Consider the following 27,325-nt stretch of genomic DNA (forward strand, 5'->3'; position numbering starts at 1 on the left):
TCTCTTTGTTTTTCCAGTCTTTGAACACAGTAAGTTTAAAAAAAAAAGTCTTCAGGCAAATTACAAAATAATTTTTCTCCATGTTCTTAATGTTGAAGAAAAGTATATTTTCAGTGCTACAGATTATTCTGTCCTGATGGTTTTACAACATTATACGTGTACTATGAACACAACAAACTTCAAAGATGATTATACTCAAGGCTTGAAGTCTTTCTGTAAATTTTAAACAAAGTGTTCTATTAAATGCCATCTATAAAATGCTTGATGACTTACCTCCTAAGCTGATTCTTGATTTTGCCTGAGCTTTTGAAATCCTGAATGAAAAACTTTTGCTACAAGAAACTGATAACTGAATAAATAACACTATAATCTAAATATTGAAAATTCCACATAGCAAGTATTATTTTGAAATGCATTTTTCTGCCTGCATCATAAAATGGACATACCCTATTTAATGCTTACTTATCCCAAGGAATACATGTAAAGTGTACAGATGTTGGATAAAACCCCAGTGATTATCCTAAAATTCCCCAATGGTTGAAAACCACAGTGTTCTTTGTGGCTCAGGACAGCTATCTTTTCATCCTGATATGAAATTAAATAAAGTAATAATATTGAAAATATTTTCTGTCCCAAAAATGGTAGTGTTTCTGCATCTGACCTGATTCCTGCCTATCATTAGCAAATGCTGTGAGATTATTCAGAATAAAAAGGGTTCATATCGTTATGCAACATTTACAAGTATCATACTCCACTTATGTCTCAACTGCCAACTTCTGCAGCTTAATTTACCAACATTCACAGTGTCCATTACAAATGGAATATCCTTTGTATTAGGAGACATATCTTTCATTGATACAAAAAATACATGTGTCTTTCATTTTTCTGTTTGCATGATAAGAATACAAGTGTCATACAAAATCCAACTTAATTAAATAAAAAATCTGAGTGGGAGATGTCTATTGGATGTTTGGAACTGATGAATATATGCATACTTACATCCAAAAGCTTGAATGTATGCCTCATGGAGACCATATCATTGTAAATCCAATTTAGATACAGGTAATATAACAGGTATGGCCAACTATGGTGTCTGTAGAATATTTCTGTCCTGGGAAGAGTCCAGGTAACTTGCTTTCTTTTTGCTGGGGAATCAGTAGTTTAAACCTGTAATGATTTTCTTGCTTTTATGAAACCTTTCTCCTGTACCTTTTGCAGCAATAGCCTTGCAAAGAAATAACAAGGACATACTTGAACATCTAAGCATTAAGCATTAATGCTGGCTCATCTGTTTATGCATAATATTGGTCTGAATGCTGACTTAACTGGTCATTAATTCAGAGAGAAAAAGCCAGCAGAATAATTCGGCATGCATGCACAGGTTTTAGATTTAGACTGCAAATGTCTTGGAGAGGGTCTGCTTTTTGGTCTATTTTGTCAGTTACAGAGAACCATTGCTGTGAGAAAAGACTCAGTTAATATGATATTGAGAACACAGATTCTGCATTCAGTAGCCATCCACTGATTTTATATTGCTTTGAGTAGTGAGCATTGCACATAAAAACAATTACACCCTCAATGATTGCAGTGACCTGCTGGGTAGTAATAATCTTTTTTCACTGTTGCAGTGTTACAATTCACTGGAATCTGAGATCTGGATTAATGGGTTTCATTACTTCCTTTATGATATTTGCTCTAACATTGTGTAAGTTAGTACAAACGTAATGAGCTCTGAATTAACTCATTATGTAAATATGTGCCACATTGTTTAACAAATTCATGCAACTGCTTCCTACTTTGTGCTGCCAGGGGTGCCTGCACAGTGCTCTCTGCTGTTCTCCTGCCTCTGAGACCTTGCTCTCCTGGTGCTCCACTGGTTACATGTGCTTCTGTCAGACATCTATCCCTAATGGGAGCTTACTTCTCGAGTAATTTTAGATTTCCTTTTATTTTTAAAGGGCTGGATAAGGGTGGGTCAGGTGATTTCTTGTCTTGCTTCCAGGTTTTGAGCATCTAAGGAAGAAAGAAGGGCTATCTGTGTGTAGGTTTTATGTTTCAAAATTTCAGGTTTAGATGTAGGGTAAAACTCAAATCTATGGGCACCTTGTTCAAATCCCTGGTTTTGAACTTTGATCAATACTTTATACTGACCTCAACTGTTATTTATATTTGAATGCATCTAAAAATGGTGTGAACATGGCATTTCTCCTAAGTTTCAATATTATGCAACCAGCTCAGAACAATTTCTTGTTGTAAAACTTGAAACTTGGATCTCAGGTGACATTGAAACTGAACCCTAACCTAAACTACATCCAGATATCTGTGTATCTGTGTCAATCTATTTTTATATATTATCAAATAAAATATCTTGACATGCTGAAATTGTATGTGGTTTGGGCTTTTTTTCAGAATTTATTCATATAAGAAATATGAAATGGGACCTATCAGCTATTACAGATCTCTTTCATTTCTTTAGCAAAGGCTTTCATTTTTAGAGCTGTCTCTCTCTCCCATGTGTGAGACATCCATGTTAACAATGATTGTTTGTGGAACACAGGTTTATTACAAAAGGACATTGTGCTTACTTTAACAAAAAATATTTTTATTTTTATTTCTGTGTTCTGGCCAAGGATGCTTGGTGCCTCAGTGTTAACGTAAAATAAATCCTTTGTATTTAGGCTACATGTTTGGCTGTGGCTCTATCTGAAAATAACAAGAGCTGTTTTTGTCAAATGTATGATTCTAGTTCTGTCTAGAAAAATGTTTACTACATAAAAGCATCCTCAAACTTGAGGGCATTTTTGTTTTTTAAATGGGAAATGATTAACTAAATGTGGAACTCCAGACACTCTAGTGGGATAATACAGGAAGTTTCTATTGCTGGACATACTGATGGGCTGAGGACTTAAATCCTCTGAGCAATCAATCCAATGGCTTTTATGAATGCTTAGGGAAAAAAAGGAAATATATTGCTGGAAAAGAGAAATAAACCTTGTTGCAGGATGGCCAAATTCAAAAGAAGATATATGTATGGTGAAGTCTGATGTATCATTGCAACTGTCTGAGCAGGACAAGTGAAAGCAAAGCAAAACAAGGAAATAATATTTTTCTTACAAAACCAGGAAATAATATTTTTCTTATAGCAAATGGATTTTGAGGGAAAACCTAAATGAGGAGAGAAAATGTTCTTATTCTGACTGTTCTTCTGCTGAGGACTTTTACTCAATACATTCATAATTAATTTTAGTGTTAATTCAGCAGGTCTAGTATGAGATAAATCCTTCCTTGGGAGAAGCATTGTCCATTACGTGTGCTGATTTATAAGACAGAATCAGTTACATTTTAATGATAGCTGGACTAGACTGTAAATATAGACTAGGACTCACAATATATGAGAAAAGCTCGTTTGTTCTTAATATCCTAGATAAATTGTTCCTGCCTTTGTAGGTTGTGACTGTACTTGCTGTCACACTCCCAAGTTTACTCAAGAACTGCATGTTTGCTGAGTAGGTGCTAGTCATGTAGAGGAAAACCTGAGGGGATGAGTTTTATATACCTGGTTTATTCTTCAACCTCATATTGACAAACAAACCCAACCCTTTTTTGTCCTTTTATTCTCCCCTTCATCAAAAGAAAATGCCCTCTTAACCAAAGGCAACTCATAGGAGTGGGTAAAATGACTACCAATAATCTGAGCAATATGAAATTTAACACTGTGTTGGTTTTTTTTTTTTAGTGAAAGAAAACACCAGTTGCTGGCTGTCAGAAATTCTAAACTGAAACTTAACTTCATGGACAACAGCTTTAAAATGTATTTAATACTTCTTATTTCTTCAGCTAAGCAGTTTCTTTCTCCAGTTAATAATAGGCTTTGTGATTAAATCGTAGCTTTTGATATTTACTGGGAAACGTAGTATAGAGATTTATAAGTCAAAATGTACTTTGAATAAATTATCATTGCAAATTACAGTTTATTAAAGTTGTGACTGTAACCATAATTAAACCATTGGCTATGTACAACTTGAAATCTCACTTGCTGAATAAATTTGTTTTCATTCAGATACATTCCCTACATTTTTAGAAAAGAGTGAATCAAGCCTCACTGACAAAATTGCCTGCAGAGTTTATTAAAAAGGTCAGCTTCGTTTGCTAAACTTACCTAAAATATAAACATTTCTTGAATTAGTGAGATGCTGTTTTAGTCTGTTATGAGTTTCTTATTCAAGTTTACTAAACCATAGACTTATAAGGAAACTCAAAAGGGCTTCCACATTATGCCATGCCTTTAGCTATCTATACATCCTAAAATTGTTAAAGTTAAAATTAATTCTGCAAGCTGTTAGGAAAAAAAAAAACAGACAATAGCCAAAATTAGGTATATTACTGTAAATTGAGGAGGGAGAGGTTTTTAAACCTCTGTCTGGCAAGAGAAGGGTTAAGGACTTTTTTGCTATACCCGTTTCAAATTACAATGAGAAGCCTCTTCTTTCCCAGCAGGGTTGTGCTTACATTAGTCTTTAGATCTCTCTTGAAGAGAGCTGTTATATTTGTGCCTGCTAGAGTTGGAAATAACTGTTCAGAAGCTGAAAAGGGTTGAATGGATTTACAGAAGGTTATTTTTTGCGAGTAAATTCATGGCAACACATTAATTTGATTAGTACATGCTTTAGAATTACTTTACACTCAAGCGATTCAAAAGATGTTAAAGTTATCACCAGGCTGCTGGACAAATATGTGTTACATCACCAAGGTACAGATCAAGACAAATCTGTGACTCAGGATTTTATCTTGGGAAGAGCGCAAGGTGTACGAAGAACTCAGAATAACAAGGGAAGATAACTCTGGGAACTACAATGTGTCAGAAGAACAGCTCTTGCTAACACAGCTCCCCATCAAAGACCTGGTTATCTAAGGTTTATATAGGAATGCTTAGGTCAGCTGACAAAATACTGGTCTTCTGCTCCATAAATGCAGAAAAAACGATAACAACAGTGGAAAATTGGAAGTCTGAATTTCAGCTTTCTTAGAAATAACTGCAACCTGACACATTCCGTAATATTTAAACAGGGTGGGGGGAGAGGAATCATCAAAGATGTTACGTTTAGAGATGACATTGACATGAAGAATAGGTAAATTTTGTTTTTCAGCCACTGGAAAAGCAGACCTCATAGGAACTCAGAACAAGTAGGAGAAATTTTTTTTTATTATTTTTTTTTTTCCTTTTTCTTTTGCTTTTCAAAGATGAACACAACTGTGCTCAAAGCTTTCGTGGGCTTGCTGTGGAATTGCTGGGTTCTGGTGGGTCACGCACAGGGAGGTTTAGGAGACAATCATGTCCATTCAAGTTTTATTTACAGGAGGCTGCGGAACCATGAGAGAAGGGAGATTCAGAGAGAAATTCTCTCTATCCTGGGTTTACCTCACAGACCCAGACCATTTTCACCAGGAAAGCAGGCTTCTTCTGCACCCCTCTTTATGCTGGACCTGTATAACGCTATGACAAATGAAGAGGATACTGAGGAGCTGGAGTATTCACTAAAGGGATCAATAGCAGTGGAAAGCAGAGGGATACGGAAAGGATACCCTGCCTCCCCAAATGGATATTCACGGAGAATACAATTAACTCGCATGACCCCCCTGACCACACAGAATCCTCCCTTAGCCAGCCTGCATGACACCAACTTTCTGAATGATGCTGACATGGTCATGAGCTTTGTCAATTTAGGTATGTGGAAATTTTTTTTGTTTCTGTTCTCTCTGACAAACTGTTAGCCTCGTCCTGCTAAGGGCAAGCCTCTTGGCTGGACCGTAACTTGCTGTAAAATGTCAGGGTTGGGTCCCGGCTGCTGTGCCACCGGTAAAAGAGAAGTACTTATGGTAAAGTAGCTACGTTGTAGGTGGCCATGGAAAAAGATTTTTCTCACTGTTTATATAAAGTCAGTTTCTATAACTCCCCTCTGCTGGCTTCTGTTTTCTTTCTTTCATTGATGTAATGAAAATTCTAGCCTTAGGCCAACTAACTCCTTTTTCTTTTTTTTTTTTTCCTTTAAATCTCAAAAAATCAAACACTTATGTCTATTGCTTGGCTATTTCCCTCACTGTTTTGCTTAAAGCTCAGACACAGACAAAAGTTGGTTGTTAATATTTTAAAGCTTAGAAACTTATGAAAAGGGAAAAGTTAAAGCATTAAAAAAAAAAAGATTTCTTAGGTTATTTAGTTGGTTTTTTTTCTGTTGGTAAGAGTCAGAATTTTATTTATCTTTTCAGCTGGATGGGTAGATTTTAAATAATCTGTTGCTGTTTCTTTGTTATTTCTATTTTAACCACAGACTGTGTTTTATTATACTGCTATGGTGCTTAGAGTCTGCAATGGTTCGTATTTTCTGTGTCATAAATAAATTAAATAACAAGTAGAGTATTAAACACCAGAAACATGCAAGAAAAGAATGCTTTTGAAAATGATATAAATTCAGACACTGATAAAACTAGATTATATTGGCTTATGAGTATAATAAACATGCTTACCAGTTACATTGTGGTTAAAACAGCAGTAACAGATTTCTTTAATAGAAGGCAACTTAAATCTCATTAAGAAAGCTGCAAATAATTTATGAAATATATTCATTATTTTTATAAGTATTTTAAATTCTACAGGACTCATAAAGTCAGCTAAACCCCCCCTTCTTCTGTGACCTGAAAAGCAAGAGATTTAATTGAAAACTTGGAGTTTCTCAATAAGCTGGTACAAAATCTGATGAACTCTCGTTTTCCAGGATAATACTTTCTGTAGAAACTTTTTAAACAATGGCACATGTTCTGAAATACTTTCAGATTATCACACATTTTGTACCTTTTATGTCAACCAGGTCTTTAATCTTTTGCTGCAGGATTAAAAATGTTTTCAAACACTAAAATCCTTAACAACTAGAATTTCTAGGAAAATGATACCCTAGTGTTTCTATAGTTTATTTGTCGCAATGATATAATTACTTTTCATTAATTATTTGGCAGATAAGGAGGTGTTCAATTCTGAGATCTTTTTCCGTAAGAGTAGCAAATGTCCACAACTCTAAATATATTTTCTTGTTGCTCTTGCTCCTGAAATAGCAGACTAGAGAAAAATTAAATCTTTGGGTTTTGAGTCCTTAAGAAAAAGTTACGTATTATCCATGTATTACTTTTAAATTATCATTGTATGCCTCGATTTACCCAGCATACTTGGAGTCTGCTGAATTTGAAATGGTAATAAAGGAAAATAAGAAATGCTCTGATCTCCTCAGCATTAATCAAGGCTCTGATCCTACAAAGATTTTCCTCATGTGTCCTAAGAAATACCTTCAGTAAATATGCTGCAGACCATTTCATCAGTGACCCTGAGGACTCTTTACATGGGATCTAGGTTTTGATTTCATGAAATGTCTTTGATTTCAAGAGGACTTCTTATAGTGTATAAGTAGAAGTCTTTGAAGGTTCAGTGTTAGATATATTGTAGCCTGATCTTGCCACACTTCCCCAGACAAAAACCCTGTTTTGAAAGAATGCAAGTTTCCACTGAGTGTCTTACCTTGACTTGGAAGTTTCTAATATTTGTCTCATTTTGCTGAGAAGCCAATGTTGCCTTAAGAAAGTAATTCTGAGCATATATTATATTTCTAAACTGTGAAAACTAGAGGATAAATGTTTTATTTTTCTAGTGATTATGATTAACAGGCACCATTAACTTATATAAAAAAAAAAAATACTGTGTAAATACCAGGTTTTGTTTGGCCTTTGTAAAATTAAAATGTGTCTCAGCTCTAAGTGAGTCTAAATCCTAAATGCCCTTGTCACTTTAAATGCCCTTCCACACATGTTGGATATTGTGGCTTATCACACATTCCACCGTGTAATGTGCGTAAGAAATATTGATGACCAATATAGATCAGCTTCAACATTTTTATTAAACAATCCTATGTTTCAGTATAATTAACATAAAAATGAAATAAATCATGGAAACAGGTAACCATTCTATATGATTTATGCAGTATAATATCGTGACAGATGAGGGCAAGCTCTTTTAATGTACAATGGGGAAAAATATGCAGTGATAAGTGAATGCTAACACTGTACCTTAAAATCAATAAATGCTGATGCAGCACAGTAATAACTCAACTGGGTTTAGATTTGAAGCCTCAGTCAACTTGCATCAAATTAATCTGCTCTGGAAATAGTATTCACCTTGTTCATACTTGCACACCATTAATTACATAAGGTACAATTATAAAGCTTTATTAATCATCATGATATTTTCAATTGAAACCTTTGTATATAGTTGTAGCCAAATATAATAATTTAAAACATGTATATTAAACCAAGAAATATGTAGCTGCGATGTTAGATTGGAATTATTAAGTCTAAGATTGAAAAGGCTGAATAGGATAAAAAAAATAAAGTAAAATATAGACAAGGACAAATTATTTTATATTAAAGAATTAAAAATGAAAATTATATGCTTATTTTGATTAAAATCACCCCGTCAGAGCTGCAAATGCCTCACTTTCCATAACAAATTTTAAAAATAATCATCAAGGGAAATGCAATTGTAATTCTGTCACGCAAGCGGGGAGAGAAACAAGACAAACAGCATTTTCTTCTCCTGAAGTTAAAATTGTAAACACCTGCTCTTTATACTGGAATTTATACCAGAATTTCTATCTCTTTTTTTTCTTGAAAGATACGACACAACAGAGTCTATGTCTTGTCCTGTACTTTTTATAATACTGTGTGTGTTGGCAGCTCTCCATAAATATTGATGAGTGTAACAGAACAGCTAACTGGGGTTGGTCCAGCAGTTAAGGAATAAATCCTTTACTAAATACATGTGTTTTCAGAGATCTGATTATATCACCTACAAGTTCAGGACTTTGTTTTCCTCACTGGGTGTTTTTTTATCCTGTTGTTATATTTTATTATATTGTTGCAAAGCCCTGACTGTTTTGAGTTTTGGCATTTTCTTTTTGGCCGGTCTCCCAAAATGACATATATAGGATACCCTGTTCCTCAGAGAACAGACAAATAATACTCATGTAGTCCTACTCACTTTTCTGCTCACTCAAAATTTAGTTAGGGAAGGACTTTGTTAAGATAAATGTTAGTGTTCCCACTCTTCACCTCTCACCAAAAGAGGAAGATTGAATAAAAAAGTATGTATGTGACTGAGGCTTGGAGAAACAGCAGCACTCTTTATAAACTACATTTAAACACCTCAAGTACTGAATTTGCCAACAGCATTAAAGTGATCATTAAATTCACTGTACTTAAGCATTCCTCATCATGGAATTCAAATGATTTCTATTTTTATTTGTTTACAACACATCTGTATTTTTTTCTCTAAACAGAGAGCTGCATTTGCTAAACAACTCTGTTCTCTTTCTCTATATTTTTCTACGGATTGATATGAAATTTTTTGTAATATAGGCAATAAATATATGTTAATTTTGTGGTTTTATGCTATGTTTTCTTTCTCAGCATATAAAATTAATTTCAAAAACTTAAATGTGAAGATCACTATAAAATTTGTTACCCGGACCTATACACATGGTTATTTAAAGAAGAAAAAATATTATAGAGATTTTAAAGTAACTGATACACCCCAGAAAGACTTTTCTTTTTTTTCTTTTTTTTAGTTCATAAACAATGTGATTCCACAATCTGAATTATAATAATCCTTAAACCACATGTGCTGTGACCAGTTCTTTAATCAGATGCTGAAAGATGTTGAAATCAAAGGAAATGTTGCCTGTTTGAGACAGAGGACTGTTCATATTTCTCCAGCTTCTTTACTCAAAGTTTGTACACAGTCTAGAAGATTATGTTCTTCTTTAAAACCAAGCAAATACATATATATACAAGATTTACAGCTCATTGTATTCATCAGAGAATGTTAACATGGCAGAAAACTTTTAAACAATTACTTTGAGAAACCTAGAGTACTTCAGTCCACATCAGATACCTCTACAAATATATTTTCATTACACACGAAAATGAAAGTATTCATAACTGCAATCAGATCTTGAGCATATATAGTAGCTAGTTTCTTAAATTAAGCTAATTCAGCTTCTACAACCTTCCACTCACAGCTAACATATCATCAGCAAGGGATATGGAGTACTAAGCTTTAAAATGCCAGGAGCTGTGGAAGGGCAGCTGGGTTTGAAGGATACACTCAGAAAAGCTTCAGGATCATTAACTTCTCTCCTCTAATCCTAGGAATGAGCACACTTTCTTTCTTTCCACTGGATTTCAGATGTTGCTGTCTTAATTTTAACCTTACGTGAATTTCCTTGGCTGTCGTTCAGTTCTAGTGCGTAAAATGTAGGCTTCTAGTGAAAATATTGACACAGCCTTAACTGAGGTGACAGAAATAGTGCTATTATCTTGCCTTGAACAGGGGGATGCTATTACAGAAATAAAACTTGTTAAATAACAAATAGACCCCATGTCTTTAAATTGCGGAAGTGGATCAATACTGAGAAAAAATGAGAAAATATATGTGAAGTTTTTTTGAATGGCAACCCAAAGTCAATAAGATGACATTTTTCACTCTTTTACATAAAATTTAAAGAAAATTAGATCAAGAGGTCTCATTCTATCTTCACCCAAAGTAGACCACACTTGGCATCTTGAAATCCTAAGAATTTTTTTCCCTCATAAGATTTTGTTAGCTAATCGGTAAGTTGAACTAATATTCTGTGACCTAAGTATGCATCAGAAATAACTATTAATTATGAAATAAAATTATATGATCAAATTTAACATGAAGACAGCTTTTTGCAAAATAGGTTTATTTATTTCTAGAAGAAAAGAACTTTGCCCACGGTATGACGTTCCCTAAAAATCCTCAACCTAATATTACAATTCATTAGGCAGTTTAAAACAATTTTTGTGTGATGACAGAGCAGGTTGTTAGGGATTGGTTTTGATTTTGAGCAAGAAATATTCTCTGTATTCATTTTTGGAATTACACTACATTTGTTGTTTTATATTGAAATATTTTATATGTCCTTTGAAATCTCTTATGTTACATGAACCTTCTGAACTACACAGCCCTAACTCAAAATAGGTTTGTGTGTGATCCATAAATATCATCTAACAAAATAATGTTTTTATAACTGTCAATTAATTTTTTTGCCAAAGTTAACACTTTGAATCCACGTAAATTATTGTATCTACCCAGCCAAAAAAATGTCAAGCTCTCCATTAACTGGGGTATAAAACTGTCTGACTTTCCTTGCCGACAGATTTGAAAGAAATTGCAGATAACTGAAGAGAAACTGATTTAGCAGATGGTTAGACGTGCATGGTGAAAAGCTATATATGTGTATGAATATATATAAATATATATTTTTGTTAATATTTTTCCCATTGGGAAGAACGGCTGACCCAGTTCCGCTTCTTCTTTAGAAAGTGCTCCTTTCCAGACTAAACACAGACTTTGGGTGGGGTTGTGGGGATTGTATGTATTGTACAGTACATATTTTCCCAGGAAAACACAATCTTGGAGTGACTCTGGCTAGCCATGAAAGTGAAAGAGGGAGGCTTGTGGAGATGCCTCTGTATGGAGGGTATTAAGGGAGGAATCGGCCTGCCTCGGAATTAATGGAGAGCCTCTTGGTTGTCTTCCTAAACCCTGGCTTGTTTGCTTAGATAACAGGGGACAACTTCAGCACATATGGGATCTCCCACACTTACTGCTGCTGTTACTATTTTCTCTGAATGCTAAATTATGCAAATAATTTTACCATGGCTACTTGCCTACTTACTGCCTGAGTTATGGAGGTAATTATGACGCAGGCAGTTCCTTTTTCTTCTCTTTTTAGCCACAGCAGTTCCTTTCAGATTGCTTTCATAGGCCTGCAAACTAATAGAGTTTTGCAGAAATTGATTGATTACAGTCTGATCATTCTAGGTGTCGTCTGGTGTTTCCACATAGCTGAGAATGAACAGTTTATGAAGTGCCAATTGCAGCCTCCAGCTAAAGAAAGGCTCCCCAGGGCTTCAGGAGAGCTCTGGCTGCTACCAGACTTTATAATTATTTCCCACACTTTTCTCCATCCTCTCCTTCTTGTCTTTTCCCTTGTCTCTAACCCCTGCCATCCAGGCAGGGTCCCTGAAGTGTAGTTTTATATCAGTGGCATTTGGCTGCAGAAGTGATTAAAGGCCAAGAAGTGGTGAGACTAGGTGACAGAGCGGGAGATGGATAGGGAAGGAATGAGAGCAGGCATAAGAGAAAAATGGCAAAGCACAGGCCAAGCTTTACAGGGAGGACAGACCTCTTCTTAGTTGGCAATGGTTAATGTGCAGATGTGGACACAGACCTGCTGGGCATGGGAGAGGTTCACAACAGAGAAACAGCCTTTGCAGTAACTGGTATTACTGGGAGAGCTAGTCCTGCTCCTCTGTGCCTCACATGGAGTGTGATGTTGTAGCACTGAGAGCATTTCCCTTGCCAGTGGAGTTACAAAAGTGGAGGGAAGTTTGCCATGAAGGCGAAGAAGGTGCATGAAGGCAGCGAAAGGGCAAAGAACATGATAAAGATAGATGATGGGCAAAGGAAAGAGAAAATGAATCCAGGTATAGGTTTATTCTGCTAGTAAGCTTTGCAGATGAAGGGAGCAGTTTTCTTCTTAATTGTTCATGGCAGAGGAGCTATCTCAACCTCCCCAGGTACTTGGCTCCCTGGGCAAAACTTTTTGCTTTGCAAAGTAAAATGCAGCTCTCCCACCCTTCAGTATATGTGTGCAAGGAGCACACAGACGGGCTACTAACATTTGCAGCCATAAATAACATAGAAGCTAGCTTTTAAAAACCGCAGGTTAAAGGATGAGGGCTGCCATGACGCACACAGAGAGGCTGAGATCAGAGAAGCAGCTAAAAGGGTCGGGAGAAACAATGAATCCCCTTGTTCTGAGTCATATTTATGAGTGCTCCATTGCACCTAAAGTTCATATTTATTGGCTAGGCCATGGGGTTTCCCCATTTGCTCATCTCTTAAAATAACACCCCTGGTTAAAATTTCCTATAAAACACAGAAATGCTACAGCAGGCAGAACTTGTCAACCCTGACAACTACATTATTTAAGCTTGTGGGTGGGGTACATGAAGCAGGAGGTGGTTTATGTTTTATATTGAATTCCGAATTTGTTTCGATATGAAAACTACTGAAAAACAAGCAGAAAAGCAGAGGGTTTACAGCCCAGCCCTCCACTCAGAAACTTCATGCTATTACTGAGAGATGCTCCAAAAGGTGAATCTAAATTAGTTCACATCTTTTTTTGAGCAACTGCTCCAGTGCAACAGATTGAGAACTTGGCTTCATCGACCACTATTATGCAACTCAACAGCATGTATGGTACCTTGCCAGAAAGTGGCTTTGCCTTTTTTCCCCACTGTAATTCAGGGCAAACTGAAACAACAATTAATAATGAGTCAGAGCCTAGAAAACTAAGGACAGCTAGTGCTGGTACATTATATATATCCATAACTGACAACCAATGGCTTTGCAGAAGCAAAATTCCATCTAATTCTCTTTTTGGAGAAAGTCTGGAGGAGGTAGGAATTTGAATAGCTGGAATTTCTGCCAGGATTATCTTTATCTGACTTAGCAATACTACCCATTGAGATCCCAGGACAACCTAAGGGGTTTTCCCCAACCTCCGTGATTCTGTGATTCTACCTCTTTGTAGACTGTGTCTATTAAATTAAATTATTGTTGTTCTAATTCTCATGTGTTTGAATGTAGTCAAATTAATGAAAATATATATATTCATATTATCTGGAAAAGCTGTATCCCTAATACAGACTAATCATTATAAATTAATAACAATTTGTCTAGGCATATCCATTTAAAATATCCCTTTTTTAAAGTGAGGGGGAGATATAGGTGGGGTATTCCAACTATAAGGTGCTGCAAAATAATTTCAAAGAGAAACTTTTACAACTTTTGAAAGTCCAATATGACTTTTACGCTATGGATGGCATCAGCTTTGGAGGTAGATGTTAAGTTCTCTCCTGACAAACACAAACTGCAGAAGAGGAAAAAGCAGGGACACCAAATGATTTGTGAGTCTGACTTCGGAGCAGTGGGCAGATAGCACCTGATGTCACCTGATGCCTGAGCCATGGGATTCTAGTGATATGGTTTGCAAAAGCATTAGCTGAGAAATCAAGAGTGGGAAAACAGTAGTGTGGATGATAAAGACAAGGGAGCAAACCCAGCATACAACCTCATGACAGCTGTATTCTTTGTGGTGATTTATGATGGCTGAGATCTAGTAGGAGCATAGCTTTGGGAAGGTTGTTCCCAAGGTTACCTCTGCTGGGGTATCTGTCAATAACTACAAGTTATAACATGCTAGTGATCCCAAAGGTTAATTTGCTACTCCTGACCAGGTTACCTTGCTGCCTCATATATGAAATATGTGAAAATATTTTGCAGTGCATCCATCCTGGCCCCAGCCTAGCCTAACCTGAAAGTCACAGAGAGAAATGTCTGAGCAGCCAAATAGGAAAATCCTGAATAACGTCAGATAGAGAATGAAAACAGCATGCCTCTATTTTCCAGTTCATAAAATGAGGATGGGCAAATAATTCTGTGTTAATTTTCACTTCTGTGCACTCTCGTTCTTTGACCTTGCAGAGTACTGGAATAGCTTTCTTCTTATGAAGCATCATTTTACTCTGGCTACGTGCACTTTTAAATACTTCACTCCTACCAGCTTTGTAACACCTTGCGTGTCCTCATGGTGTTCTCAAGAATTATTTCAGAAAGTGCTAAAAAAAGCTCTTCTGTAAGGGCAACAAGTCCATTTATTTTTCTTAAACCAGACAGTCTTACAAAATAATGAGAAAGAAAAAGAAACACTGGAATTAAAGCACCAAAACTGAGATTTATGATCTGGTGTAATGGAAAAAGGATGTGTGGCTAGTTTAGCTCTTGTTCTCAGAATATAGATTTGTGCCTTTCTGAGGCATGTGTGCATGCACTATCAGTCTGTGTGCATGGCTTTGTATATGTAATATAGAAAGCATGTAAATCTCTTCAGTTTTAGTCACTGGGATTTTTTTTGCCTTAAATCATAATATTCTTTCCCATCAATATTATGTGGCTTTAGCAGCCCTGACCTTTCAAGCTGCCTGTTTGAGCCAGTGTTTATCAGATGGCCATTTGACCTCCTTGTTAATTGTACTTAATTACATCCTGTTGTAACGTTCTGAAATAAGGAGGAGAGTTTATGGATCTGCTCCAAAGAGCTGAAGACTAAAACAGCAGCAGAATTCAGTAGTATGAGGTGCTGAGTAATCTCATAGTTAGGTCAATAAGAGCTGTGCTTTATCGAGCTGATTGCAAAACTGGATCTTTAAACCATTCCTTTTCCATTCAGGAATAAAATCACACCATTTTCTTTGTTCTGAGAAGGGCTTTGCTCTGATTTTCAGCTTGGATCTTTCTCCAAAGAGATCAAAGAAAGAGTGAGAGGCTTATCAACAGTACTGCAAAGGCTGAGGTTCACATATGTTGATATAAAGAGACTAGCATCTGTTGCCACAAGTGATGTCTCTGTGGTTTTCCAAAAGTTCAGAGTTCCTTCTGCTTTCCTAGAATTCCCAATTCCCATGAACTTTTTGAGACTTCTGTAATATTTGCTACGAGATTGTCTGTACATTGATGATTTATGGGCACATCTAAGGTTTCATTTAAGAGACAATTATCCCCTGTAGCTACAGAAAAATAAAAATGAAAACAAATCAACACCCAGCCACAGATGCAGTTCTTGAAAATGGGCACTCTAAAGACTTGGAAAACAACTTCAAACACTTCTTATTTTATAATGCTTTTCATAGAGCGGATGGCTTTTGAAACACATGGGGTTAACCATATTTCTTCTCTTATCACTGAAGACAAGATATATATTTAATACATATAGGTATATGCTTCCTCTGCTGTTGTTGTTCCATAGCTCACTTTCCACAAACTTGATTTATAAGATTGTATTAAACTTGAGTTCCTCAAATGAATGAATACAAAAAGAAATAGAAGCTATAAAATGATTAATACCAAGTGAAAATCTAGTTCCAAGACCTTAAGGATTATAAGGCAAAAGAATAAACCTTTAACTTTATTTTATTAAAACACTGATAATTACACTTATTGGAGAACAAAGTCCCAAAAAGAATGAATTGTATGTAGTAGCAAACTACACATAATTATGGTGTTACTGTAAAAGGTTTATCACCCGTCATGAGTCATATTCTAGATAAAAAAGGTGAGTTACTTAGTGCTGTGCTGTGAGACTGAGCTAGCGCAGTGCTGCCCTGGATTATCATCATGATCTGAACAGTACTGCTGTGAAAGCTTAAAGTCTGTCCAAAGTCTGTCAGGTAGCAGGAACTAAACCTACAGTTCGACTACACACAGTTGCATTTACACAGTTAAAAGTTTTTTGAATGTTAATTTAATTTACAAGCTTATATGATTAAACATAAAACTTGCTGAAAATCATAGTAAGCTATTCAGAAGATCACAGTGTTTAAATTCTGTTTGATATTAAACAATAGTAAGTATAACTGAAATCATACATTTAAATATGAAGACTTTGAGAGAGGGGTGGTTAATTTTTCAGAATTTTGAGAGGAGCATATACTATGATGCTAAATAGTGTTGTTTCTCAAAGTAGTTTAAAATTAGGCATTATTTCAGAATAAAGTTGTTTCTTTTCTTTGATTCTTTAGTGTGCTCCTTTATCAATGTCATCTTGTAGCTGTCAACTGTGTCTTCAAAAAGTAATATCTTTTTCATCACTTCTTAAACTATTGAATTAATAATCATATTTACTGGGGCTGTATATCACAATGAGATCACATTTAAGAAGCTGAATTTCTATATACAATTTTTTAAGTAAATATGTTTTAAATAATAACTTCTAAAATGTATGTACATATTTCATATACATATATGCTTATATATAGAGAGTAATGGAAAAATCCAGAGACAGTTTATGGTATGAAGTGAATACTAAGCAGATCAAGTTCATGTTGCAATTCACTGGGGCAGAATGGAGGGAGTAAGGGAGTAATTTCATTAAGATTAACAACATATTGCTACCATTTTGGTTTCCAAGCAGTTGTGTTTTTCTTTCCCCATATATTTACTTATTCCTTAGAAATGGAAAAATGCAAAGGATGTGCTAACTAGTATGTGTGTGTGTACAGAAGAGGCCTAACATAAAAGGGGATCATCACAGGACTGGAAGCAATGAAACAAGCACATTCATGAACTTAAAATTGGCTCCATGGGCACAGCTCCTGAATAAGTTATGACCTGTTCATCCTGTGTTTCCTTTAGCATCTACTGTTGTATAGGAATTAAGCATCATTTGTCAATATTATATCACCTTGGGTCGGTGAGATTTACAATGGACTCCATTAAACCATGCTGCTTCAGGTTGTCCACAGGTAGGGAGTGTGCTCTCATCAAAATGGGAATGAAAGCAAGTGCCTAAAAGAAGACTGTGATGCTTCCAGTTTTGGAGATGGGCAATGGATGGTTCTAAATTACTTTCATAAGAAAACCAAGCCTATGACCAAAGATTAGAGCAGTAGTCACTTCTAGCCCTAGTAGAAACAAAGGTTTAGCACATGCACCTATGAAGGCAAAGGCCAATCAGATGCTGTAAAATGTTGACCAAATATTCTTAATAGCATTGTACAAAAAATATTGCTTTTGAAATAAAAGCACTATGTTAATGGTCAGTTTCCCACTCCTTGCTCATTCTTTTACCCTCTGCTGAGAAGGATACACACATTTTGTGTGAGCTACATCAGCTCAACTACTAAGAATTAAATCAGTGTTATAACACATAATATGAGCTATAGGAGATCATCTCTGCTGTTCCAGAGATGTGTTACACCTATAGATACCTCTACAAATCAGGCTGGGTATTGAGTTTGTATGTACTTGGCATAGAATATGAGAAATGCAGTCCCAGGTGGAATAACAGTGAAAATGCAGGAATGATATAAGCATGTCTATGGTCCTGGGCAACGAGCTCTAGGCGTCCTTGCCTGAGGAGCATATTGGAGCAGATGACCTCCTGAGGTCCCTTCCAGCCTCAGCTGCTTTGTAACTCTGTGATAGTGGTTACAGAGAAAGGGGATCTTACTTTTGTCTTATGCACTGACATCAATTATTCGTACTTTTTTTTGAGTGGAGTCATGATCTTGCTCAGGTAACTGTTGGACGAACAGGTCTGTGTGCTCAAAGTGTCGTGCGTTTTCTTTCTACTCTGGAAATTATTTTCTTGCTTTTTATGTCATTTTTGAGACCCCTGTGTCTCTCTTCCCAGCCTGATCAAAGCTATGTTAGGGATCACCACATATTGTCATGTTACCTGGAGTTAATCTGAGCTGTTTCATGGTACAAATATTTTTTTGTGAAGATTGGTTTTCCTTGCCTCTGGCAGTGCAAGTAGTGCAATGCTGGATGGCCAATGCAGAGATCTTTTAATTCACTAAGATTCAGTGAGTTTCTGCCCTGAAAGAGGGTTGAAATATTCATTAACTTCTGTAAGATTCAAGTTTCTTTCAGGAAAAAAAAAGAAAAAGTCCAGGTGTCTTGTCCTTCTTGTTGAGGGGACTTGTTCCATGTGGGGGCCTATATGTGGGTGAAATTATCTCTTTGCAAGAATAAATCGTGATCAGATTAGATTACCAGAGCTGCAGAGGAGAAGGTGCAGTTTGAATCAGTATAAAAACCTGTTAAAATCACAGCCAGCTCCCAAGCTGGCTGTTAAAACCTGCTGTCTGAAAATGCCACTCCTCACCACTGCTGCCCAGTCTCCTGGCTGCTCTTCCTCTTTGTCTTCCTCCTGTTTGCTCCTGGGTGCAACTCCTGGTAGCTGCTGTACTTCCGGCCCCATAACTCTTTCTCAGCAGGACTGCTTCAGTTCTAGGTGGGGCCTTGGTGTTGGTCAGTAGCAAGCATGCACGGGACACACCTTCAAAATGAGGTCTAGTAATTTATTAAAGATGAAATTCCAATCTCTTTACATTTTTAAGGTGATGACTAAGTACAGCAATTATCCCACTATACATTTGTGCACACAAATCTGAGGAACTCTGAATTCATTTGAGCCATGCTGGCATTCTATCTAAGCACATAGCCTGTGATCAGCTATTTTTTTGCTGACGTGTTTAATATCTTATCTATAATATAGCATATAAAAATATGTTTAAATTTATACCCTTCTATTCTCTAAATGAGATGTTCTTGATGGTTTCCTTCCCCATTGATGCTCCAGCTGGATTGTTTGGTCAGTGTGAATGGGTCTGGGTAATATTAAAATACTCAGATATGAGCACAGGGTATGCAGAAAATAGTATGCCTCCAGTTTGGCATGCAGACACAGCTCCCATGGAAGCTTTTCCCACAAATTCCAAAGTGAGAAATGGAAGTTTATTAGATGACATGTGTTAACGGTAAATAGTGGAGTGAGTTGCCACCTCTGGGTGGGAAGTGAGCAGAGGGTTAACACGAGCAGGAACTAAGGAGATGTGAGAAGACAGAGTGGGCTTTAATGTTTAGCTTTTACTCCCCTGCCAGTTGTCCTATGATGATATATGCCCTTTCACCCTCCTTAGAAGTTATGTTCCATCTGTATACTTTTACAGTGTCAAAACAGTTATAACTTACACCTATTTTCTGACCATTGGATCCCAGAGGTATAACTTTTATTCTTATTCAGTTGCAGCTGAACCCAAGAGAGATCTTTTTTTCTGTCATTTGTTAACCTTGAGGTTGTGTTGATCTGACATCCTGACTTTCACACACAGTCAGAAACCTGGGAATAATTGTTAGTTTTCTTTGTGACAACCTGTGACTAGAGAAAAACAAAATTAAATATGAGAAAAAATGAAAGTCTATTGACAGATGCTACCAAAATATACTGGCTCTGCCAAAGCCCAGGAAAATTAGACACCATTGAATTAACAACGTCAGGTATCGTGGTGTGAGGACCGGCTAATTTGTCTATGCATTAGCTCAGAACTACATTACAGAGTGACCTTTTCTCTGGTCTGTTCTATTCTTTCAAGTAAAGATTTATCAGAGATGAAAATAAACACAACCAAAATCTAGTAAGTATATATTTTTAACATAGGTATTTGTAATTGGAGTGCCTTTTCAATACAGTGTGACTTAAACCAATTGAGAAATCACAGGGTTCTTATTTATTACATCTCAAATACCAAACTGCATATGATTTTTTTCTTCACTGCCTCCTGTCAGAGGCATCCTGGTTGTGATGTTTACCTCTTTTGGCACGTTACTAGTGACAACACAAAACAGGTTCAAATATGACCTGTTACTGTTAATCCCAGAAGCTGTGACCAGCGGGGCTTTCAACTTTAAAATTTATGAAAGAACAATCATCTGAGATTCATTGTACCACTGTTAACAGAATTAAAAAACTCCACATATATGCAGCGTATCTTCTGTTGTGCTTCATGCTACAGCTGAACAACTGGAGTGAAAGTTTTACATTTGGGAGGTTAAAGGATATAGTGCATTATACTGTTGAAAACAGAAGCAAAAACAGATTTTGAGGAGTCACTTTGTCAACTACCTTTTATATTAGGATCTTGATAATACCCAGACTTAAACTATCATAATTATTTTCACTTCCAAAACTCAGTCTCTTTACTCTGGTTACTTACTCCTAGTTTTGCATTAGCCAGGATCAAATCAACATAAGAAAAGAAGGGTGTTGCTTTTCCACTTATTCTGTATCAACAACTGAAAGCCTTCCAGCATTTAATTATTATTATTGGAGCAGCTGCAGTGTAGCACTTGTTTTGACTTGTTGAGAAAGTGCATTTGACTAAGAAGAAGAGTAAATTGAATTAATAACACATGTTTACCAACGATTTTTTCAACAAAACTTTGGCTATTAAATGTAGACCAGCAATTTCATTAAAACATTTATTTTATCCCATATTTTAGTGTGAAGTAGTAAGAAAGCATCACAGGTAATCTCACACTGTACAGAACACCTGGGAGATTATGCATGAAAAAGCCAAGCACAGTATGCCTCTTTGGTTGAGGCATTTCTTTAGGTCTGTGTTTCTAAAAGTTGCTGGCAGGCACTGTTACACAGTTCCTGGGAACTCTTTCCTGCTCAGGGTGAGTGCTGAAAGCTTTTAATTGTTAACTGAGCTGTAACTGTTAAAATAATTCATGAAAAAAACAAATATTTATCCTTTTACATATTCACTTATAGTCTACCATGTTTCTGTAATTTCCATTATTTGCCTAGTTGCTGCCCACCACTTAGTAAAGTTAAATACATTGCATGTACATTCTGAGGGGATTAGAAAGCAGAAATCATATAATTTCAAAGTCCACCTTAATAATAATTTAGTGTTTCAAATTATCTTGACTTTTTCAAATGTTTGTTTTGTTAACTGGTAGGAATCTATCAGATCTTATTGACAACAAAAATATTAAGAACTTAAAATTTTAATAATAGAACAGTGCTTTCCTGGTCATTCTCAGAAGACACAATTCTAAAAGAGTTGGCAAGATATATGAATATTTAAACTTTTTTTTTATATAAGGATGGGATATTGAAATATATTTCTTCTATGGGACATAAAGAAAGGAGAGCAATAAGTGCTTGAAAAAATAATTTAACAATGATTTTCCTTTTCATTCTTGTTTTAGATTCCATTAGAGTTGCTGAAGGTTTTCTTCATTAACTTTATCTGGACTTGAATTATTTTGGAATTCATATATTTCAGTAATTCTGTGCAGTTACGGAGGGGATGTTCTACCATTAAAAGTCTGCATCTGATAAACAATAGATGATATTTATTTTACTGAAACTGCCACTACCTGCACAGTATTTAAATTTTCAAACCGTTCCTAATTTAGTTAAGCAAAATAGCCAAGTATTGCTCATTGATGTCAGTAGCTGACCTCACAATAGAGAATTTAGTGAAATAGCTCTAAATTCACAGCTGTGTAACTTGTTTCAGAATATGACCTATCAAGCTTTCTGCTTTGTGTTTTAATGAGAAAGTATATTTTAAGTAAAAGAAATTCATATCATTTTTTCAAACCCACATCTGTAAATCTATAATTACTTTAAATACAACCAGTTTAATAATAATAAATACAGAGAAACTCAAATACACAGTACTGCAATAAAGCAGTTCTTAAGAAATATAATTGTTGCAATGAAAATAAGTAAAGTTTCTGTGGACTAACTCTTCCTAATTAAGCAAAATTCTCAGTGATTAAGGAAATAGTTTTGCCCCAGTGGGAAAAGGATCAGAATTTCGATTAAGTTTCTGACAAGGTCTTTTGTGTTTAGCTAGGATATGTATGGAATGTAATTTTGGGGACACCTATTTTCAATCCCTGCCTACATTTTTTACTTAAGGGATCATAGAATCTTAGAATCGTTTAGGATGGAAAAGACTGTGAAGATCATAGAGTTCAATCATTAACCTAGAACTGCCAAGTCCACCACTAAACCATGTGCCTAAGTGTTACATCTACATATCTTTTAAATACTTCGAGGGATGGTGTCTCAACCACAGCCCTGGGCAGCCTGTTCCAACGTTTGACAAACCTTTCAGTGAAGAAATTTTTCCTAATATCAAATATAAACCTCTCCTGGTGCAACTTGAGGCCATTTCCTCTTTTCCTAACGCTTGTAGGAGAAGAGACCAACACTCAACTCACTACAACCTCCTTTCAGGTAATTGTAGAAAGCAATAAAATCTCCAGAGCCTTCTCTTCTCCAGACTAAATAACCCCAGTTCTTTCAGCTGTTTCTCATAAAACTTGTTTTCTAGACCATTCACCAGCTTCATTGCCCTTCTCTGGACCCACTCCAGCAACTCAATGTCTCTCTTGTAGTGAAGGGCCCAGAACTGAACACAGGATTCAAGGTGCAGCCTCACCAGTGCCAAGCACAGGATGGTGATCATTTCCCTAGTTCTGCTGGCCACACTATTTCTGATACAGGCCTAGAAGCTCTTGGCCTTCTTGTCCACCTGGGCACAAGCTGGCTCATGTTCAGCCTGCTATTGACCAACATCCCCTGGTCCTTTTCCACCAGGCAGCTTGCCAGCCACTCTTCCTTCTGTTCTTGTGACTCAAATGCAGGACTTGCTACTTCGCCTTGTTAAACCTCATACAATTGGCCTTGGCCCATCGATTCAGCCTGTGCAGATCCCTCTGCAGAGCCTTCCTAACCTCCAGCATATCAGCACTCCCACCCATCTTGGTGTTGTCTGCAAACTGACTGACGGTGCACTTGATCCCCTCATCCAGAACATTGATAAAGATACTAAACAGAACTGGCCCCAGTACTGAGCCCTGGGGAGCACCACTTGTGACCAGTAGGCAATTGGATTTAACTCCATTCACCACCACAGTTTGGGCTTGGCCATCCAAACAGTTTTTTAGCCCACAAAAATTGTGCCTGTCTAAGCTGTGAATAGCCAGTTTCTCCAGGAGAATGCTGTGGGAAATGGTGTAAAAGCTTTACTGAAATCTAGCTAGACAACATCCACAATCTTTCATCCACTAAGCAAGCCACCTTATCACAGGAGGAGATCAGGTTAGTCAAGCCTTGTTGGCTTTCCCCCCAATTCTTACCCATAAGTACTCAACCATATTGTCAGCATCATCAAGCTCTAGACAATCAAAATACTCCCTAACATACAGGGATGCTCCACCAACTCTCCTTCCTTGTCTGTCTCTTCTGAAGAGTTTGTAGCCATCCACTGCAGCACTCCAGTTGTGCACGTCATCTCACCATGTTTCTTGATAGCAAACATGTCATGGCTTTCTTGCTGCACAATGGTTTCCAGCTTATCTTGTTTGCTGCCCTCTGCATACATTGGTGGAGATGCACTTCAGTTGGTCTATTGATTATGCCTCCTTTTGGGGGGGGGGACGACGACACGACACAAGCCCCAGTTCCTTCATGACCATTCTCAGGTGCTTCACTGTTTCTAACACATGAACACTAGTGCACCCTTCCTCAAACACTGGCGTTCTGCTCCAGGCTTATCTTTAGTGAGCCTGGTTTTATCCCTTTCCCCCCTTCAAGTCTAGTTTAAAGCTCTTCCAATGAACCCTGCAGACTCCTGTGCAAAGATCCTTTTCCCTCTTTGTGTCAGGTGAACCCCACCTTCCCCATCTGTCACAGCAGACTTGGTGTCATGTAGATCAACCCATGCTTTGTCACCAAGCCGAGGAGCTCCTCTACCTGGACACACTCCAACAGGTCTGCTTACTTTTGCCATGTAATACCAGTGTACGACTGGGGCATAGATGGCATCTGGCTCCTGGGTGGCAGCGTGTTTCCACTGGCGCTCTGCCTGGGCAGCTCCATCCATCATGGTGGGTGCAGAGCTTAGGAAGGCCAGGGCTTTCTGTTGGATCCTCCATGTCTGCTCTTGGGCTTTGATTACAGGCTGATCCACTTTGATCACAGATGAGTTCACAAAAGATCTCAGTTCAGAAGGTGAATTATGAATATCCCCAAGACACATGGGCAGACATGACTGAAGCTTGTGCAACGTAAGCTTGTGCAACCCCCCACCTCAGCCTGGGGAGGGAGACGGGTAGGGAAGGGGAGGGTTACTAAGAGTAAATCACCTACATCCCCTTACTACTGGCTACAGAATATGCATGGGGGCACCAGCCTCCTCTCATGCTGCTGATGAAAATGGGTAAAAAGAAATGCAGAAGACTTGGTACTAAAAGGAGAACAAGCAAGTGAGTGTATGACTCTGAAGCTTTATAATTAAAAACTCAGCTGAATTGTTATCTAGTAAGCGCCTAATGTTAAATGAATAATAATAATAAAAAGATATGGGAACAGAAGCTCATTTCATTTAATTTTGACCCCCAACCCCTGCATTTCTTCTGTGCAGTGGCCCAGGATATCACGCTGCTGGGCTACTCAGCATGCTGGCATTTAGGATATGGTCATTGAAAGCAGATGATAAGGTTTGAAATGTCCTTTGACCAAGCAAGAGCTATCTCTTAGTCCTGTTCTCTGCAGCTGCAGATGGGTAAAGGGGAAATGTAGATAAACTCCTCTGTTCTTCTTACTGTATGGTGCAAGACAGTTGACCTTTAACAAACAGAAGTGTCTCTCCACTGACTGTATCAGGCAGTCATCTCTGGTGCCTGAAACAATCCTTTAAGGACAGGCGACTATTTTTATCAATTTCAATGTCTAACTCAAAATAGATTTCCTGAGTCCAGATCAGGATTCTTACCATTCTGTGAACCAGATTAAACCTATCAAAGCAGTAGTGCTTACCCAAGTATTTATACTGTCTGCTTTTCTTCTTTTTTTTTTTTTTTAATAATGACTTTGGCAAAGTATTTTTCATCACGCCTGGACTTTAAAAATCCACTTGGTTTAAAAGCTTTTTAAGAAGATTGCGGTTCCCATTCAAAGGCCAGTGGGCAGAATGAAAAGTCTGCATTTACTTCAAAAAAACTTTGAATTAGATTTTGCATTTTGAGGACTTCTAGAGTAAAAAGATGAAAGAGATACTTGCTGAGATAAGCTTAGGCTAAGTAGCTAAAGCTAATGTTCACTTTCTATAGTGTAAAAGCCTAAACAAAGTTACAAAGTTTTAAAACACATTTTTAAAAATCTGTTATCTGGTCTCCTCAACTGAGAGTGATGTTCTGATGAATGTGTTTCTTAACTTTTCTCTGATGCACTTCATTAAAATTTTCATACCTTGAACAGCTCTTAAAAAAAACATAAATCCTTAATTCTGCTCTAGGATCACATATTTTCTACTATCCACATGCCCTACAAAACTTTTGCTGCCTTATTTTGTAAAAAATGAGTTATTTTCAATCATTTAATAGTGGAAGAGAACGTTTCAAATGTCTAGAAATTGAATGTTGGAGAGAAGAGCAAGAATGAGGTAAACAGCTATTCGGTGTCTGTCTTTTCACAGTAGCACAATGGCTAATTCCTAGGGCCTCTGACCTTTTAGTGTCCTGTAACATAGTACTCGCATTAATCTGTTGCTTATCTGTCACCTACCACATTTGATATTTCCAGCCTCTGCTTTCAATTATCAGTCATTAGAGGCAGCACTGAGTAATTTCAGAAGAAAATGCCTGGAACCTTTGACCTGTTTTTGTCAGATAACCACAAGTGTTCACTGTAGATAAACTATCATTTCATTATATTCAAGATGTAAATGACTGTCGTTTGTAGTGTATCAGTTTACTGTAACGTTTATCACCTTGAAGTGATTAAAACTGACTAGTTTACTTAGTGCTTATACAAAGAATTCAAAGTCAAACAGTGAAATTCAGTGAGATTAGTGTAAATGGCCCCTCATAGTTATGTGTGGTCTGTTAGGACCCTCTGTTTTGCCTTGGCAAACTGTTTAGTAGTTAAAAGGTGATATTAAGTTGATTACTGAGGCTTCACTATTTGTAAGATCCTGGGATCTTACACTGTAAAATCAGCTTATTGCAACATACCTTTAGTTTGTGCCCTCTTTTGCCAAAGAAGCTTTCACTTTCCCTACATGTCACCACATACCAACCTCTTCAGGAAAAGCAAAGCACATGTCAGTGAGGAGTTAATCACTAATGAAAGAGCATGACTGATAGTCCCTCATGCACTATGACCTAAACTTCTTGCCAGCACTTTTTAATTTTTTTAAGCTTGGTCAACAGTTAATCAGATATTTATAGCTGAATTGGTATAGTAATCATTACTAAGTATACTGTCCATCTACATATGTGCTTTGTATTTTTTTTCAGAAGACAAGCACTTTCATTAATAAAAGATAGTGCATGATATTTTTTCTTGATGTAAAAAAGCTCCTTTTCCAAAACATGTTTTTGAGGTAGATTTGTCTTCATTCTTCTTAGAGTTGGGCTTAGTGTTAATGCAATATGAATATTTCATCAGTTTGCCACATCGGTGGAAAATATAATTCTCTCCCATCTTACACACAGGTGCTTGTGATATTCCCTTGAGCCACGATTTGTCTGATGTAACCATAGTGCTGCATATATTAGTTTCAGGTGGCATAAAGAACAACATTTTAGAAAAACGATGCTAAGAATCCTGATCAATGACAGCAAATGAAGAGTATTCTTTTTTTACCTAAAAAAATTATATTACTCCAATGGCTGAAAAAGGATTTCCAGATTTTTCTGGTCTACCAGTTTTTAGATGCTGTGATTGGTCCTACAGGGATGAATTTTGGCAGATGA

The 27,325-nt window shown here is 36.8% G+C and overlaps 1 protein-coding gene across 2 annotated transcripts in view; it reads left to right on the forward strand.

Annotated features, from left to right (window-relative positions):
• Window positions 1–4,737: 4,737 nt before the first annotated feature.
• Window positions 4,738–27,325, forward strand: part of BMP5 (bone morphogenetic protein 5) — a gene marked incomplete at its 3' end in the record, with an annotated part of 58,737 nt that continues 36,149 nt past the window's right edge. For both annotated transcript variants that reach the window (XM_080616048.1, XM_080616049.1), the window contains exon 1: window positions 4,738–5,725. In XM_080616048.1, coding sequence (XP_080472174.1) covers window positions 5,242–5,725 — 484 coding nt within the window. In that variant the 5' untranslated portion in view covers window positions 4,738–5,241. The remainder of the gene's footprint in view (window positions 5,726–27,325) is intronic.

Source organism: Psittacula echo, assembly GCF_963264785.1.
Source record: "Psittacula echo genome assembly, chromosome: 4".
In the NCBI taxonomy this organism is placed as follows: Eukaryota; Metazoa; Chordata; class Aves; order Psittaciformes; family Psittacidae; genus Psittacula; species Psittacula echo.